Genomic DNA, 17,022 nt, shown 5'->3' on the forward strand with positions numbered 1-17,022 from the left:
GAGCCCACAACCCAGGCATGTGCCCTTGACTGGAATCAAACCTGGGACCCTTCAGTCCGCAGGCTGATGCTCTATCCACTGAGCCAAACCAGCTAGGGCCTTAATACTGGATAATAATAATATGTTCCTGGTTTATGTACTTACTATACTATACATTTTATCACTAGGGTGTATTCTTTTGACATAAAATAAGAAGTTGGCTGTCCCTAGCTGGTTTGGCTCAGTGGATAGAGCATTGGCCTGTGGACCGAAGGGTCCAGGGTTTGATTCCGGTCAAGGTCACATACCTTGGTTGCAAGCTCCTCCCCGTCCAGGTCCTGATCAGGGCTCATGCAGGAGGCAACCAATGGATGTTTCTCTCACATCGATATTCCTGTCTTTACCTCTTTCTTCCTCTCTAAAAAAAAATGTTCCCCACCAGCCTATAGCAGTTTCCCCTATACTGTGGGAAAACAGTATACCTCATACACTTTGTCAGTCTCTTGATTGCATCATTCTGTCCTGAGCTTGATTTAATCTCTGGTTATTTTGTATGGTAATGTGCTATCCAGGTTTGCAGCCTAGAAGCAATAGGTGTGTAGTGGGCTATGCCATCTATGTTTGTGTAAGTGCCCTCTAAGATGGCCACGTAACAACAAAATACGTGACCGTACATACGATCATGCCATGTCATTAGAGATAATTTTACTCCTGGTGAGTAACAGTGGGCATCGTTGTCTTGGTCCTGTTTTTTTTCACCATTATCTTAGCTGTGGATTTTTCATAAATGCCTTTAATGTTGAGTAATTCCCTTCTATTCCTAGTTTTATGAGTGATTTTTATCATGAAAGCATGTTGGATTTTGTCAAATGCTTTCTGCATCAATTGAGATGGTCATGTGGTTTCCTCCACTCTGTATTCTGTTAATGTGGTGTACTGTGTCAACTGATTTTATGTTGAACACTCTGACATTCCTAGGATGGTTCCCACTTGGTCATGGTGTATGATCTTTTTAATATGTTGTTAGATTTGTTTTGCTAGTTCTTTTGTTGAGAATTTTTGCATCTATATTCTCAAAGGATATTGGTATCTTTGTATTTATCAGGGTAATACAGGCCTCATAGGATGAGTTAGGTGTTCCCTCTTCTAAGTTTATGGAAGAGTTTGAGGATTGGTGTTAATTCTTTAAATTCTTGGTAGAACTCAGGAATGAGGCTTCTGGCCCGGTTATTTTTCTCTGTTGGGAGGTTTTGGGATTATTGATTCAAGCTCCTTACTTGTTATAGATCCTTTCAGATTTCTGCTTCTTCCTGAGTTACTTTTCGTAGTTTGTGTGTCTCTAGGAATTTGTCCACTCATCTGAGTTATCTAACTTGTTGGCATAGACTTGTTCATAGTACTGTTATTTTTATTTCTGTAAGGTTGGTAGTAATACCCTCACTTTAAAAAATGTTATCTGAATCTTCTCTTGATCAATCAAGTTAAAGATGTGCCGATTTTGTTGAGCACGTTAGCAGTTCTGAGGTTGGTTGGCTGCTATATTGAGTTCCGTCTTACCTAGTGGCCCTGGAACTTAATCCCTGAGGAGGAATGTCTCATCTGAGTGAGGTTGAGGGGAGCGCATGCTTGGCCTTAGCAGGTGCCAAAAATGCACTTTATCACCTTTGAGTGAATGAGAAACCCTTTGGCTTGGTGAAGGCTCGCACACACCCTGCCTCACGTGCAATGGGAGCTGTGCCCCTCGCCCCTCGTCTGGTTGCTAGAGCAAGAGGGGAGGCAGGGTGAGTCTTCCCTGAACTAGGCCCCTGGCTAAGCCTGCTGCTCTGGACGGGCTAACAGCCTGCCCAGGGGGCCATCGGAGCACAGTCTGATGGGCGATGCCTGGGGGTCTAGAGTCCTAAGTCTCATGCCCCGGAGGAGGCAGTGGCACAGGTGGTCCCCCCTGTGGCAACTCTGGCGTGTTCACCAGAGTTTGATGCACATTCAGACTCCACCAGGTGCTGTGCTGACTGTCAGGTGGGGCAGAGAGATCTCACCTACAGGCCCCTCTACCCAGGTGGAGTTTTCAGAGGGGAGAGTGAGGGGGGAAGGATATGCCCCCATTCTCTCAGACTCAGCTGCTGGAGGGAAGGGGCGCTAACGTCCCCGGCCTCATGTCCCTGAGCACCCCTCCCCCCGAAGTTTCTTCTGGGCTAAGAAACGGCGGATCCTCATGAGGCTGGAGAGGGCAGTGCCAGGTGGAGCAGGAGTGAAGTGTTTGGGCCTTTTTCTGACAGTAGGTGGATGGTTTACCCTGCACACCTGTATTGGGTGCCACTTGGCACTGGGGCACCAGGCCTAGATCCCCACCAGCCTAGAGCATGATCAGGAGCAGCGTGGGCCCCCAAGGCCTGATCCACGGCAGGTGTGGGGAATGAAGAGGAAGCAGGTGTGGCTGGGGTAATGGGCAGTGACTCGATTCATGCCCAGGAGGTGGGGCAGTGGGAGGGCTCTGAGTGGAGGAAGGGTCTAGCGGACTCCCTCTGATGGGAGTGGCCTTAGGAGAGGCTCCAAAGGCTGGGACAGACAGGTGGGGGGTGGGTTGGGGGGCACCGAGCCTGGGAGGAGAGGCTGTGGGAGAAACAGGTCTGATGGGTCCTCCTGGGTCAGAAGGCAGAGCCTCGCTCCGGCCACTGCGCCCCCACAGCCTGGACCTGGAGTCACCTGTGATGCCCAGGTGAGTGGTTTGTTCTGTCCCAGGACAGGGACAGGGCTGCCTGGTTCCTGAGGGCCCGAGCCCAGGGGCCTCCTCTGACACTTGGTCACTGGCTCCAGCCCTGCCCCCGCCTAAACATCACCTCCTGTGTGTGTCTTAGGGGGTCCTGGAGGCTTGGGGGGCATGGCTGCATGGGGGTCTAGAGTCAGCAGTGCGGGGTCCTAGGGCTCCCTTGTCCAGCCCCGGGTGGCGACGAGCCCAGAGCGGGTGGGAAGGGCTGGGGGGAGGTGGGGAACCACCATGGCCCCTGGCAGGGAGGCCCCCCGAGGTCTGGGCAGGGGGTGTGGAGAACCATCAGAGCCAAGGTGCAGGGTCTCCTCAGGCCCCCTGGTGCCCCCACCCATTGGCAGAACCCCAGGACGACCCCCCAGGAAGGGCTGCCGGGCTGTGGCTGGCGCTTGGCTGCCACAGGCAGACTTGCTGGCTCCAGGCTCCCTGTCTGAGGCCCTGTCTGTCCGCTACAGACACAGGGCGCCTGTTTCCCTGTGAGCAGGAACACGGCCTCTCTGTTGGCACCTGGGCCGGCCCCCCAGGCGGTCGGGAGGCTGCTCCACACAGACCTGTACTTGTGCCCACCTCTTCCAGCCTCTTGGCCAGCACCACCTCTCCGGGGCTCCCCACAGTATGGCCAGTGCCCTGGATGGGTGGGGGTGGCGGGAGGAAGGGGAGAAGGGAGGGCTGGCAGCATCCCCCTGGCCTCTGTCCCCTGGCTGAGCAGGGCAGGGGCGGCACCACTGGGTGCCAGCTTATTTGTCTGGCAGGACCCTACCCTGTTCACTCACAACTCACGACAGGCAGCAAAGATCCTGGGCTGCACCCAGTTCTCACTGCCACGGGGCCCTGGATTGCCAAGCAAAACATAATCAGTCCACTAACTTCTGACAGCTGGGCCTCAGAATTGCACCGTGGGGACCCTGCCGCCCCAGCACCCAGCACCCAGGCTGGGGCTGACGGCTCTGCTGTCCCCCACCCGCAGGTCAGCAGCAGGAGGCGCCATGGTGTGTGGCTGGGGGGACGTGGTCACAGGGGAGCATGAGGATGCGCTCGCTCACCGGATGGGGTGGGGGACAAAGGGCTTCTGGACGCTGGTCACTGGGGAGGAAGGCAGGGCCCAGACCAGCCTTGAGGGGTATGTGTGGAGCCTGGGGGGGTTCTGAGGAGGGTGGGCATGAGGGGGGATTGGGAGTCTTGGCTTCTGGATGTGATGGGAGCCCACCCCGGGGGCGGTGGAGGAGAGGCAGGGAGTGAGGACTTCCTCACAGCCACACCAGGTACACAACAGGAGCTTGGCCACTGGGGGTAAGGGCCTGGCTGTGGCCCGGCACCCCAGGTGCCTAGGACCCTGAGGGAGCCCCCTGGCCAGGCCATGGCCAATGGGAGGAACCAAGGCTCCGTGTAGTGGGTGCTGGTGGTCCTGGACCCACCACAGCTCTCTTGGACGCCCATGGCTGGGGGCCTGGTGACCAGGGAGATGACCAGGGTGCCTGGGAACCCACTGTGAGGGATGAGGAAAGCACAGATGGCCACCCGCAACCCAGCACCCCCCCAATGCCACCCCCTGTTTTGCTCTCCTGGACATCTGGGTGCAGGTGGCGGTGCAGGGGTGCTAATGTCTTCCCACTTTATTTCTTGGTGGACAGGCCCTGGGTCCCTCTATTCCGGTGCTGGGTACGGCCACTCCCGTGACCTAAAGTAGCCCTTCAGGTTCCGGAGGCTGAGTGGAGGGAAGTAGGGGCCGATCCTCTTCCGGATCCACCACTTGCCATCTGCGGCGTGCAGGCCCCCGGGGCGGCTGAACTTGTACCTGTAGTGCTCGCCCCTGACCCACCTGCGGGGAGGGGAGCGTCAGCCTGCAACTCTGCCCAGCGCAGCAGTGTCCAGGGGCCCCAGGCTCAGGGGCCCAGGTTCGCCCTTCAGGAGGGGCTGTGTGTCTGTCCAGGGGCTCCCTGGTGGGGAGAGGCTGCTCAGGGAGCCAGAGGAGCCCCCATCACAACCAGGCCCTGGACCAGGGGCCGTGTTTAGCTTCCAGGAAGGCCGAGTGCTGGGAGGCAGCTTCCAGAGCCACCAGGATGGAGGCTGGGACTCGCTATAGGAGGCCACCCCCTCCCCCGGAAGCGGGGGTCCTTTCAGCAGGTGAGCGGTGCTGGGGGAAGGGGGTTGCCTGAGGGCCTACGGGTCTTTGCACCTGGCACATTTCCAGGGTGGGGCCTGGCCCCAGAGCACATATTGCATTTGGGGGAGTAGCGCTGAGAGGCAGTAGCCACTGTGGGTGGGGGTCCCGTCTGGGAGAGATTCTTACCTGGGGGGGGCCTTGTCCGCAAAGGGGTTAAAGGCCAGCAGGGACAGGATCTCGGCGTCATTGGCCAGGAGCCTGCCCGCCAGGTGGATGACCCACTCGTGCTGCTCGTAGGTCTGGGGGCAAGAAGAGGAGGGGTGCTCTGGCCGCTGCCCCTGGGTCGGCACTGGGCGCCCGCAGGACCAGCCACCAGCCTGAGCCCTGTTGTGGGCAGGAACTGGGGGCGTGTGGCACCCAAGAACCCTCAGGAGAGGGCATGCTCCTGCTCCCTCCCACCCTCCAGAGGGCCCTGGCCGGTCGGTCACTCCATCAGGCTGTTGCCCTGGGAGTGTCTCACTGCAGGGTGGTCAGTGGCTGCCCTGGGCCCACACCCCATTGCTTTGGCTTAGGTTCCCCCGCAGCGGGGCTGCCAGCTTCTGTTCTCATCCGTCAGCCAGCTGTGTGTGAGCCGTTCCTTCGTGTGCCGGGTCCCCGGCCCCTTCCTGTGCTTGGGTAACTCGGATGCAGCAGGCACAGGCCCAGCCAGACCAGCTCTCCTCTGGGCTTTGCCACCTGGGAGCCCTGGGCTGTCACCTGGGCGAGATGGGTCAGGGGAGATGCGGCTCCTCCAGGCTGAGCTAACGCCTGTCTTGTCTTTTGTGGTGAAGGCGCTCTGAGAAGCCGGCTGTGGCGCCTGGTCCTTGTGTGAGGGCATCCGAGAGAGGCCCTGGGGACCCGTGCCCGCGGGACCACCGCTGTGCAGAGGCAGGGCCTGCGTGTGCAGCAGAGCTCGGGGAGAGACCGGAAGGAAGCCTGGCCTCTGACTCCCGGGCAGCCAGATGCTTGCCCGGGTCCGGGCTGCTCAGGGGGAAGACCCTGCCCCAGGAGGGTGGGAGCCGGGAGCGTGTTGTGCGTGCTACCGCCTGGCCTCAGGCCTGGGCCCCGATCTCAGGGCTGACAGTGAGGTGGACCCTGCCTCTCGGGCTGGGGTGGGGAGTGGATGAAGCTGCTCCATAGTTGACGCCACACCAGGAATCCAGCCCGACCTCCCGCGTCCTCCAGGGCCCAGGTGGGTGGTGTGCGGCTGGTCAGAGTCGGGGCTGCATGGGCACCCATGGCTGAGTGTGAGAGGTCGGTCTATGACACTGTTTCCAGCGGGGTCTGATATCCCCCCACCTGCCCTGTACGGGCCCGTGTACCCATGGAGGGCCCACCTGCTGACACCGCCATTATAGCCTCTGAGACTCTACTGGAGGGCACATAGCCTTGGGGACGCTGGAGTGACCGGAGCCTGAGTCCACAATGAGCACTGGACTTGGGGACTTGGGGGAGATGGTGGAGCGGGAGGAGAGGGCCTTACCTGGAAGGCTGCGAACCACATGAGCCAGTCGAGGCGGTGGTGGTAGGGGGAGATGAGGCATGGCCGTCTCCTCAGGTCACCCGGCTTGCACTTGAACTCGTAGTCCTCCCACACAGCGTCCGGAGCGCTGGCGTTGGGGCTGGCCGTGCCCTGCAGGATGACCTCTGTTCGCTCCCTGGTGATGCTGTCAGGGAGACCAAGTCAGGGCGGGCGGGGCTCTGTGTAATTGCAGGCGGTGGCTGCCTCTCCACCCAGAGCAGACCGGGGGGGGGGGGGGGCTGGAGCTGTGGACCGAGCAGGAGCAGGTGGGGGCTGGCCTTGGGGAGGGAGAGCAGACCCCTCAACCCCACCCTGGCCAAGAGTGCCCACCTGGCTGGTCAGGGCCGGGCCTCCCTGACCAGGGGTCTCCCATGTGTGGATGGAGAGGAGAGACCACACCCAGGCCAGACAGGCAGCCGAGACGGGCCCCCAGGCATGCACAGTACCTTCCGAAGGCTCCGTATGTGTTGACGATCCTGAGGGGGTTGAAGGAGCTGTTCATGACCTGCTTGGGGCTCAGCAAGTTGAGGACCACGGGGATGCTGAGCCAGGCGACCAGGACACCCAGTGCCAGGTTGGCCGCCTGCCGCACCATGCAGCCTGGGCTCGGAGAGAGAGGGACGGTGGGTAAGCTTCTGCCCCCTGGGCCGGGGCCCCAACCACAGGGAGGAGCTGAGGCTGTCCCCTGCCCCGTCAGTGGGCCCTCCAGACCCGGGCCTCTGTCCGGCCCCTCTGGGCTCACAGAAGCTGAGGGTGGTGCTGCTGGCCCCGCCCGGGAGTCTGGGAAGGGCCTCCGCCCACAGCTCCCATCTCCCCCAGCCAAGGACACTTTCTGAGGCTGATGTGGAAACCGAGTCATGACAACCGCCCTGATGGGGGGGGCCTGGAGTCGCTCAGTAAGAATGGGCCAGCACCTCTGGGGACCGGCTATGCTGGGTCGGGAATAAAGGCCTCTGTCCACGTCCCCAGGTGTCCACCCACCGTACGTCGGCGTGGGCCCGGCCTCCCGGGCTTCCTCCTTCTGCATCTTGAGGACTCGGTCCTTGAGGCTGCCAGGCCCGGAGGGGAATAAGAACCCCAGGGTGGCGTCATCGAAGCAGGCGATGCTGGGCACGATGGTCAGCCAGTTCAGGAAGCTCAGGTTCCCACTGACGATGAGGACCACCTGAGGGACGGAGCAGTGCCTCAGCCCCAGCTGAGCGAGACCGAGGACAGCTGCCCTGCCTTGTGCTGGTGGCAGCCTGGCTGTGCCCTCCAGCCGCCTGTGCCCCACCGACTCCACCAGGACCCAGCAACTCAGAGTCCCAGCAACCCAGAGGTGCTGGGGCGGAGGGGTTCCAGTTTCTTCCCGGAAGCACACGTGGGTGCCTATGCTATTTCCCAAGAGACCAGCGTGGCAGGCGGCCATGGTCCTGGCCCTGCTCCCCCCCAACGGGCTGCACACCTGGCCTCCCTAGCCCTCTGGCCCGAGGATGACCATGCCCCAAACGACCATGAAGGCAGACCCTTCCCAGCGCCTCCAGCCAGGGCCCAGTCTGCTGACACCTCCATGCCAGCCTCTGGGACTCTACATGAGGCCACAGCCACGGCCGCCCAGATGTCTGACCTCCAGGACTGCGCAGTCACGCATCTGTATTGTTTGATGCTGTGGTTTGTGTTTGGTGCAGTTGTCACAGTGATTATTAATCAATACAGGCTCAGGGTAGGGCCCTACAGCCTGTGCTCCTCCCCAGGGAGGGGCTCTGACGTCAGGACTGTGCCTGGGTCATGTGGGAGGTGGGTGGGGTTCGCTGTGCTCCCTATCAGGGTTGGGGAAAATGGGGGTGCACTCGCCTATCTGCAGCCTTGTCCTCCACACCCTGGTGACCATGTGCAGGGCCTGGGCACCCTGGGATGGGTGTGGCAGGCTCCTAGTGGGCTGTGAGTTGCGCTACCCTTGGACATGGCTTAGATGGAGCCCAACTTCCTGTACTTTCCCAGTGGCCACAGGAAAGGGCCAGGCCTGGGCTGTCTGCTGGGCAGCCGTCGGAGAGGGGGGTCACTGCTCCTCCCCAGAGGCCTCGTGCTGCCCAGCGGCATCTGATGCCAGCTCCGTGGTGACCCTGGATGACGCAAGGTCCAGGAAGCCCAAACATGCTTGGGGAGAAACTGGCATGCCCCCTAAATCCCACTGAAACAGTGACCAGGGAGGTGAGGCTGCTCTGTGTCCCGGACCCGCGGGTTCATCTCCCTGGCATGGCACTAACTCAGTGACCCAGAGGCTTTCCAATCAGAACCACCCCAAAAGCCTGAGGCTCCTGCCCAAGAACTAAGGTCACGAATGGATGAGGTGCTGACAGCACGGGGTTTTCCCACGCCCGGCTGTCACAGGGCCGTATCCTGGAGCGCCTCCCAGCCAGAATCCTGGAAGTGCCTCCTGCCAGAGCTGTCTCGAAGAGAGCACCTTTGTCTGCCCTGTTGCTGGGCGGCTGGGAGTAGGGCGTGTGGATGGTCTTCACTTGGGGGCATCCCACACCCCTCAGAGGGACACATGCGGGTGTCTTCCTGTCTTGACTGCCGTGAGTCAAGTCTACATGAATATTTATGCAGAAGTGTTGGCAAGTTTGGGGTCATGTGGCAGTCTGACGCCCGAGCCCTGCCCTCCGCCTGGGACTGTGACAGAAGCTGGCTGATCTTACCTGCTGTTTCCTGTTGGCAGTGACCTTGAGAGTCTCCGCCTGTCCTCGCTGGCCTTCACATGTTCTCTGTGAAGTGCTTGTTGAAGTTTCTCCCCATTTAAAAAACAAACAACTGGCCGATTCCTTGGGCCGTAGGGGTCCTCTGTCCGATGTGCTATATTGTGACTGTTCTCTGCCAGCTGGTGTGGCTGCCCTTTTATTTTCGTTATGGTATCTTTGGAAGAGGTTGACGTTTTACTTTTTTGTGAAGTCCAAGTTACCAATTTTTAAAAAACTTTACAGTTAGTGCTTTTGTGTCCCACCTAAGAAATGTTTGCCTGCCCCAAGGTTACAAAGATCTTCTAAAAGGTTTGTAGGTGGAGCTCTGATCCATTAACAAAAAATCCTCACCTGAGGATATGTTTGATTTTAGAGAGAGAGGAAGGGAGAGAGAAACATCAACTGGATGCCTCCCGCACAGGCCCGGACTAGGAACCGAACACACAACCTTACAGTGTACGAGAACGGGCCAACCATGGGAGCCACCCGGCCAGGCTGGAACTCTGATCCATTTGAGTTGGTTTTCCACGCGTGGTGGGAGGTGAAGTTCAGAACTCCTCTCTCCTGTGGAGACTCAGTATGGATTCAACCCGCCAGCTCCCTTTCAGGCCCAGGAACTGCTCAGGGGGAGAGAAAGTGTGAGGGCGAACACGGTCAGGTCTACAGTGCGAGTCCCAAGTCCGAGGAAGAGCAGGAAGGTGGCCGCGCCTCCCAGGAGTAGCAAGGAGTGGGAGCAGCCAGGACGGGTCAGGAGTCCAGGATGACGGGCTACGGAGGGAGCAGAGTCGGGTGCTGGAGGTGAGGGGTGGACCGTCCACGGCGGGCACACAGTGTTTGCAGGGAGATGAGCTGCCCGGCCTCAGAAAGGAAATAAGAGCCCGGAGCTGGAGGAGCCGCAGTGGGCCAGCAACCCACACCCGAAACAAGGGACAGACAGGAGCGGAACCGAATGAGAGCACGGGCACGGGTCACGTGAGGAGAGCGGCCAGATGGACACACTTCCGAAGGGGCTTTGAGAAAAGATGAAACAAGAACAAATCAACAGGGAATTCCATGAAGTTCAACATGTAAATATCCGCACACCTACACAATGAACCCATTTCGAAAGAAACAAGACCCTAACAAGCCAGCAGTCACTAAACAGACAGCCACCGCCTCCCCACCGGTGACTTCACAGGTGAGTCTGAATCCCGGAGCGCAGACAGCGGGTCTGGTGCTGTCACTGCAGGAACACGCGGAGAGGGAGCAGCCACAGAAGGAGGTGAGATGACGACGCGGGGGTGACGGCTGCCCACCCGCGCACCAAGGGCACTCCTCTTGGATGGCAGCAGGAACCTGCCATCTCTGTGTGGCCCAGCCCCAGTCGCCTTAGCCCTTCTCTAAGGCTGAGCGAATCGAGGCTGATGCCCCGCCCCTTACTCTGAATGGTAACTAAGGCTGGTCCTGATCCCAGCAGTCTGGAGGAACACAAGGTCACAGACGACGGCCTAATGAGGGTCTGCGGAGGAGCCAGGCTTTCGATGGGTCTTGTCAGTTTTATGGGTCACGATGGAGTTTTATGATGTGTGACACGAGGGACTGGATTCACAGCTCTCCCGGCATTAATCTGGAAAACTAGTTTTCCTGGCTCTGAGCCCAAAAATTATTTCTTCTTCTTCTCTGTCTATATTAATAAACCCCATGTCAGAAACATGGCCTAGCCTGTACCTGCTCTGGGCTGGCGAGCTGCTTCCTGAAGTCTGTGGAGCGCCACGGGCTCCCGACAGCTTAGGCATTGGGCGCTGATACTGTGGCTATTGCAGGAATGGTGCAGGTGCCCCATACCCCAGCCCCCTCTTCCACCATGGGGCAAGGTGTGGGGCTGGGACTGAGCCCTTTGGGTGCTGTGGCAGGATGCCCAGAGCCCTGGGGCCACTCCCGCGCCGGCCTCTTTACACTCCCCTTGTGGTCGGTCTGCGCCAAACTCGCCCAGGATGGGAGGAGAGCATCCCTCTCACCGGCCCTCCTCCTGTGGGTCCGACCTCCAGTTTTCATCCCCACAGACCTCTCCCAGCTGTGCTGGCGACTTGCGGGGACATGTCACAGAAGCTTCCCTCTCTGGCATCTTGGCTGCTCATGTGCTAGCTGCCCAGTGGCTCTGCACCTTCTGGTAAATGCCTCCCACTGTCGGGTGTGGCTCAGTGGACAGCGGGGCTGCTGCACCTGGAGTCCCCTCTCTGTGGCTCAGCCGTGTAGCTAAGGCCCCCTGCGCAGTGGGCCAGGACAGGACAGCCACTACCCTGAGGGGCTGCGGTCTGGGGGCACGTGGTGAGACAGCAACGATGGTCCTTCCCTGCTCAGTTCACAGCTGAGATGGCCGCCAAAGCCAAGGAGACCCAGAGCATGGCTTCCCTTCCACTAGAAATGCTACACGGATGCCCCTCGGGGCCTCAGTGAAGATGCTGCAAGAGGGAGATGGAGGGCGGACAACCAGCTCCTGCCCTTGGTGCCCGAGGCCTCAGGGAGGCCTGGCTCCAGAAGCTCCCCTCTGGCCCAGCCGGGACACTGTCCTGTGCTGGGAGGGGGACGGGGTACAGGCCTGGGGGTAGCAACCTCACACCTGCCCTCAGAGCAGGCCCTGCAGGAAGCTGATGGATCCGGGCAGCTGCCCGTCCTCACACTCCCCACCTGCCGAGCCCTCTTGCCCTGTGGCGCCCTGTCCTCTGGGAGAAGCGCCACACCCACCTCCACCCTGAGGGCTTGTCTGGGCCACACACGCCCTCCATCAACGCTCAGACCACCAGCAGACAGGGCCACCATGACCTGCAAGACAGCAGGGCGGGCTGGTGGCTGACTGGGTGCTGACCTGCCCAGAGAGCCCACCTGTGGGCCTGCTGGCCTGGCCTCTCAGCACATGCACTGAGGCACAGTCTCGCCTTCTGGCCAATCGCGGCTCCTCTGAGACCCAGAAGGCCTGGTGCAGGGAGAGGCGTGCAGAGAAACCCAGGCCAAAACACCGCTAACATGAAAGAGCCTGCTCAGTAAATGGCGTTATTCATCTACACCCGCTGTACAAGGAGCACAACATAAGAACTGTAACAAGTGCAGAGCGGAGTGGGAACTGCTGACGTCTGAGCCAGTGGTTTGGAAAGGTGACTTGAGAAATCCCGCCTGAATGTGTGCAGAAACGGAAGAACTGATGAGGGAAATGATACAGGTCCAGCCAAGTCGCTGGCTTTGTGATCAGCTTTCCAGGAGAAGAATGATGAGAAGAGACAGAACTGAGGTTCCCGACGCAGGAGCAGCCGGCCTCGGGTACAGGACGGGTCAGAGGAGCGCGACGCGGCCCTCACGGTCTGGCAGTTTCTCGTTTCCAAGCATGAATCGGAGTAAAAACAATACAAACATTTAGACTGAAAATATAAAAAATGAATAAAAAAGCCAAGACGGAAAACATGGGAAAGGTAGTCCGAGGAGGGTCAAGCCTCTCGCCTGAAAACTGGAAAACAAGGCCCGGAGCAGTGCTGCGCGCTGGGCGAAGGACCGCGCTCTGTTCTAGGCCTGCCCACGTGCGGGCCCCTGGTGAGGGCACAGAGAGGGCCTCGCACAGGCTGCCCACTCACCTCTTGTGGACGCCGGCTGGGCATGGCGGGCGGGGGCAGGCACATCTGTGCAGTCATGGGACTTCTTGGCAGCAACGGGAATGTTTGGAAGGATAATCAGGACACAGCCTCCAAGTCTGGCTCCCAGCTGAGAACTGAACAACGTGGCTGTGTCCACCCCGTTCCATCTTTAAACACCTACTACTGGGGGCCAGGACCGGGAGGACAGTCCCGGAGACACCCCGCACCAGCGCCCTCTCCCGTACCTCCAACCTGCCTGCTTCCTGGAAACCACTCGGGTCACGCTCCCAGGCGTGCACTTCCTTCCACCGTGTGGAGCACAGCTGGTCAGAAAAGGACTCAGGTTGTCCCAAAACCACACAGAGGAGCGGCAGCCGTGCACACCACCTCCACCCTCCTTTACCCCCAGAAGCAGGGCCCAAGTCTGTGCCATCCTATTCTGCCCCCTGGCTCTGACTTCACATTCCAGGGATGAGAGGGTTCAAGGTTAAAACTCCACCAGAGATTTCTGCTCCAGGCCAAGAGGGAGGAAGTAGTACTGGAACCTCCGCCGCCAACACAAACAACTGGATATTGAACAAAACAGATGAAGCAACTGTTGTGTGACATGTGGCTTCGGCCCTGCAGGACTCTTGACTCGAGAGAGAAGGGAAACAAACAGACCTGTGACGGCCCCAGCGGAGGCATTTAGCACTCACACAGGAGGGAGCCCGGGAAGGCAGAGCTTGAGGTAGGTAGGTCGAGGGCTGGAGCTCGCCACACAGGAGGCAGCAGGCAAACAGGGAGCTGTAGGAATCAGCGCGTCCCCGTGAGTCTCTGCCAACCACTGTGCTCACAGGCACACAGGAGCCGCCACAGGGCCAGGGAGAGAGCACTGCCCAAAGGGCTGGCAGGTGCCCAGGGCACACAGGTGTGGGAGACGTGGAGCTCTGATGAACCCACGGGGAGAGGCCTCGTGGGAAGCCAGCCGTGCAGCAGGGATCCCAGTGCCGTCCTACGAGCAGGCGGCCTGAGCCTGCAGTGAAGGCTGTTTTAGACCCACTCGGAGGATGTGAAGATGAGCGTCAAGATGGTGAAACTGATTTGCAAGTAAATCAACTGCTTGTCAGGAGAGAATTCAACACCCAACACAATGGCCAGTATCCAGTCAACAGTTAACAGGTGGGCAAGTCAGTAGCAGCTGGAAGCCACAGCTGGAGAAAAGGACAGGTTCACGAAGCAGAGTCAGAAACAGGAGATGATCTGGAGCAAGCGGATGAGAACGCTAAAACAGCTACCTTCAACAAATTAAAGGACTTAAACATGGTCATAACTAAGAGAAACAGGAACATGATGAAGAAATAAGAAGTAATTCAAGACTTCTTTTTTCTTTTTGAGAGACACAGAGGGAGAAAGCATGACACATCGATATGAGAGAGAAGTGTGGATCAGTTGCCTCTGGTACACTCCTGACTGGGGACCAAACCTGTAACCTTTCTGGTTACAGGACGATGCTCCAACCAACGGAGCCACCCGGTTAATTCGAGATTTTTAAAGGTAACATATGAAATGGAGAGGCTTCAGACAAAACTGACACAAAGAAAGAGAAAAGTTAGTGGCTGAGTGAGAACTTTCTCAACTGCAGCACAGACGGCACCAGAGCTGAGCGGCCCCTCAGGGACCCGGGGGACACACACTGTGTTCTAAAACACGTGTGGTTTGTGTCCCAGAAAGGGAAGGCCAGCAGAAACAATAATGAAGAAATCATGTCCACACAGCCTCCTAATCTGATGAAAACTATAAATGCAGAGATCAGAGAAGCCTAGGAAACCATAAACAGGACAAACACAGAGAAATTCACACCATGGCACATCAAGTCAAACTGCAGAAAACCAGTGAAAAAGAGAAAGATATGAAGCAGCCAGAGAGGAAGTTGCATGACAAACCAGGACAGAGGACAAGTATTTGGGCAAAAATAACAGACAGGTCTTCACTGAAAGACAATGCCATCAGGCTGCAGCATCACAGCTAGGACAGACCCTCAGGAGATGGTGGTGGAAGTAGACATCCATCAGCAGCCTCCACGAAGACACGTTAAAAAACAATGGACCATTCTCCCAGCAGCAGGAACGTGATTTCTGTGGAGACCTGGGTCTGCACAGAGGAAAGCAGGGTGTCGAAAATGGTGAACATGTGGATTAATACTAAATATCTGAAAATATCTTTAAAATTTTTCCTAAACATAATTATTTATTTAAAAAATGTGTGTATGACGGTTATGGTTGTGGAGAACAATGGTTGTAAAGATTATACTGGCAAGCAAAAACAACCACACAGATGCCGTGTAGCTGTGATCATGGCCTGTGCACTTCTGTGACAGGACTCTCTCCCACAGCCTCGGCCCACGCTGCAGACCTTCTTAAAAACTGTTGCCCGGCCAGTGTGGGCTCAGTGGTTGAGTGTTGACCTATGAACCAGGAGGTCACGGTTTGATTCTCTGTCAGGGCGTATGCCTGGGTTGTGGGCTCAATCCCCATTGTGGGGAAGGCAGGAGGCAGCTGAAAAATGATTCTCTCTCATCATTGATGTTTCCATCTCTCTCTCCCTCTTCCTTCCTCTCTGAAATCAATAGAAATATATGAAAAACAAACAAAAAAAACTGTCTTGGACATTTTTAAAGCCCTGGGCAGGTGGTAATTGGACTCAGTGTGTCATGTGTCTCTTGCTGAGTGGCCCAGGCCCAGCACGGGTGACAGCCAGCCTTGGTTGCACCCAATCAAAACAGAAGAAAAAGAAAAAAAAAAAAGAATAGTTCAAGGGACCTCTGGGATAACATCAGACACACCAATATTTGCATCATAGAGGTACCAGAAGGAGAAAAGATAGAGCAAGGGATTGAAAACCTATTTGAAGAAATAGTGATGAAAAACTTCCCTAACCTGGTGAAGGAAATAGACATGCAAGTCCAGGAAGCATAGAGACTTGTGTATGATGGTTGTGGTTGTTGAAAACAATGCTACTAAACAATGAATGGGTTGACAATGAGGTTAAGAAAGAAATCAGAGAGTCCCAAATAAGATGAACCCAAAGAGGCCTACACCAAGACACATTATAATAAAAACTAGAGGCCCGGTGCACGAAATTCATGCACGGGGCGGGGGGGTGTCCCTCAGCCCAGCCAGTGCCCTCTCGCAGTCCAAAAGTCCTTGGGGGATGTCTGACTTATGGCTTAGTGCTGCTGCGGAGGTGGGAGAGGCTCCTGCCACTGCCTCTGTGCTCACCAGCCGTGAGCCTGGCTTCTGGCTGAGTGGCACTCCCCTTATGGGAAGGCACTGACCACTAGGGGGCAGCTCCTGCATTGAGTGTCTGCCCGCTGGTGGTTAGTGTGCATCATAGCGACTGCTTGTTCCGCTGTTCGGTCGATTTGCATATTAGCCTTTTATTATATAGGATGGCAAAGGTTAAGGACAAAGAGAGAATCCTAAAAGCAGCAAGTGAAAAGCAGTTAGATACCTACAAGGAAGTTCTCACAGGGCTGTCAGCTTATTTTTCAACAGACAGAGGGTGGCTGAATGGATAAGAAAACAAGATTCATACATATGCCGTCTTCAAGAGATCCATTTCAGATTGAAAGACACACAGACTGAAAGTAAAAACATGTATTTCATACAAATGGAAACAACAACAACAAAAAAGCTGGGATAGCAATACTTCTAACAGACAAAGGAGATTTTAAAACCAAGGGTATAATTAGAGACAAAGAATGATATTGCATAATGATAAAGGGATCAATCCAGCAAGAGGCTATAACCCTTATAAACATTTATACACCCAAAATAGGAGCATCTAAATACATAAAGCAAAAGTTGATGAACATAAAGGGAGGGGGCAACAGTAATACAGGGATAGTAGGGGACTTTAACACTCCATTGACATCAATGGATAGATCACCCAGACTGAAAATCAGCCAGGAAACAGTGGCCTTAAATGACACATTAGACCAGATGGATTTAATTGATATTTTAGAGCATTTCACCCCAAAGCAGCAGAACATACATTCTTTTCGAGCACACATGGAACATTTTTCAGGACAGACCACATGTTGGTCCACAAAACAAGTTTCAATAAATTTAAAAAGACTGAAATCATATCAAGCATCTTCTTCGACCACAATGGTCTGAAACTAGAAATCAATGACAAGAAAACTGAAAACATGCAAACACATGGAGGCTAAAATACATGCTACTAAACAATGAATGGGTTAACAATGAGGTTAAGAAAGAAAGAAAAAGATGGCTTGAGACAAATGAAAATAA

General features: G+C 56.4%; 1 protein-coding gene across 1 annotated transcript in view; it reads right to left on the reverse strand.

Moving 5' to 3' along the window:
* Positions 1-4,341: 4,341 nt before the first annotated feature.
* LOC132232876 (lipase maturation factor 1-like) overlaps positions 4,342-17,022 on the reverse strand; it is a 54,414-nt gene continuing 41,733 nt past the window's right edge. Inside the window, exons 4-8 of the mRNA XM_059692583.1 lie at positions 7,390-7,573; positions 6,855-7,008; positions 6,370-6,553; positions 5,034-5,146; positions 4,342-4,562 (exon numbers count right to left, since the gene is read on the reverse strand). Of these exons, the coding sequence (XP_059548566.1) occupies positions 4,388-4,562; positions 5,034-5,146; positions 6,370-6,553; positions 6,855-7,008; positions 7,390-7,573 (810 nt within the window). The 3' untranslated portion in view covers positions 4,342-4,387. The remainder of the gene's footprint in view (positions 4,563-5,033; positions 5,147-6,369; positions 6,554-6,854; positions 7,009-7,389; positions 7,574-17,022) is intronic.

Source organism: Myotis daubentonii, chromosome 4 (assembly GCF_963259705.1).
Source record: "Myotis daubentonii chromosome 4, mMyoDau2.1, whole genome shotgun sequence".
Lineage (NCBI taxonomy): Eukaryota > Metazoa > Chordata > Mammalia > Chiroptera > Vespertilionidae > Myotis > Myotis daubentonii.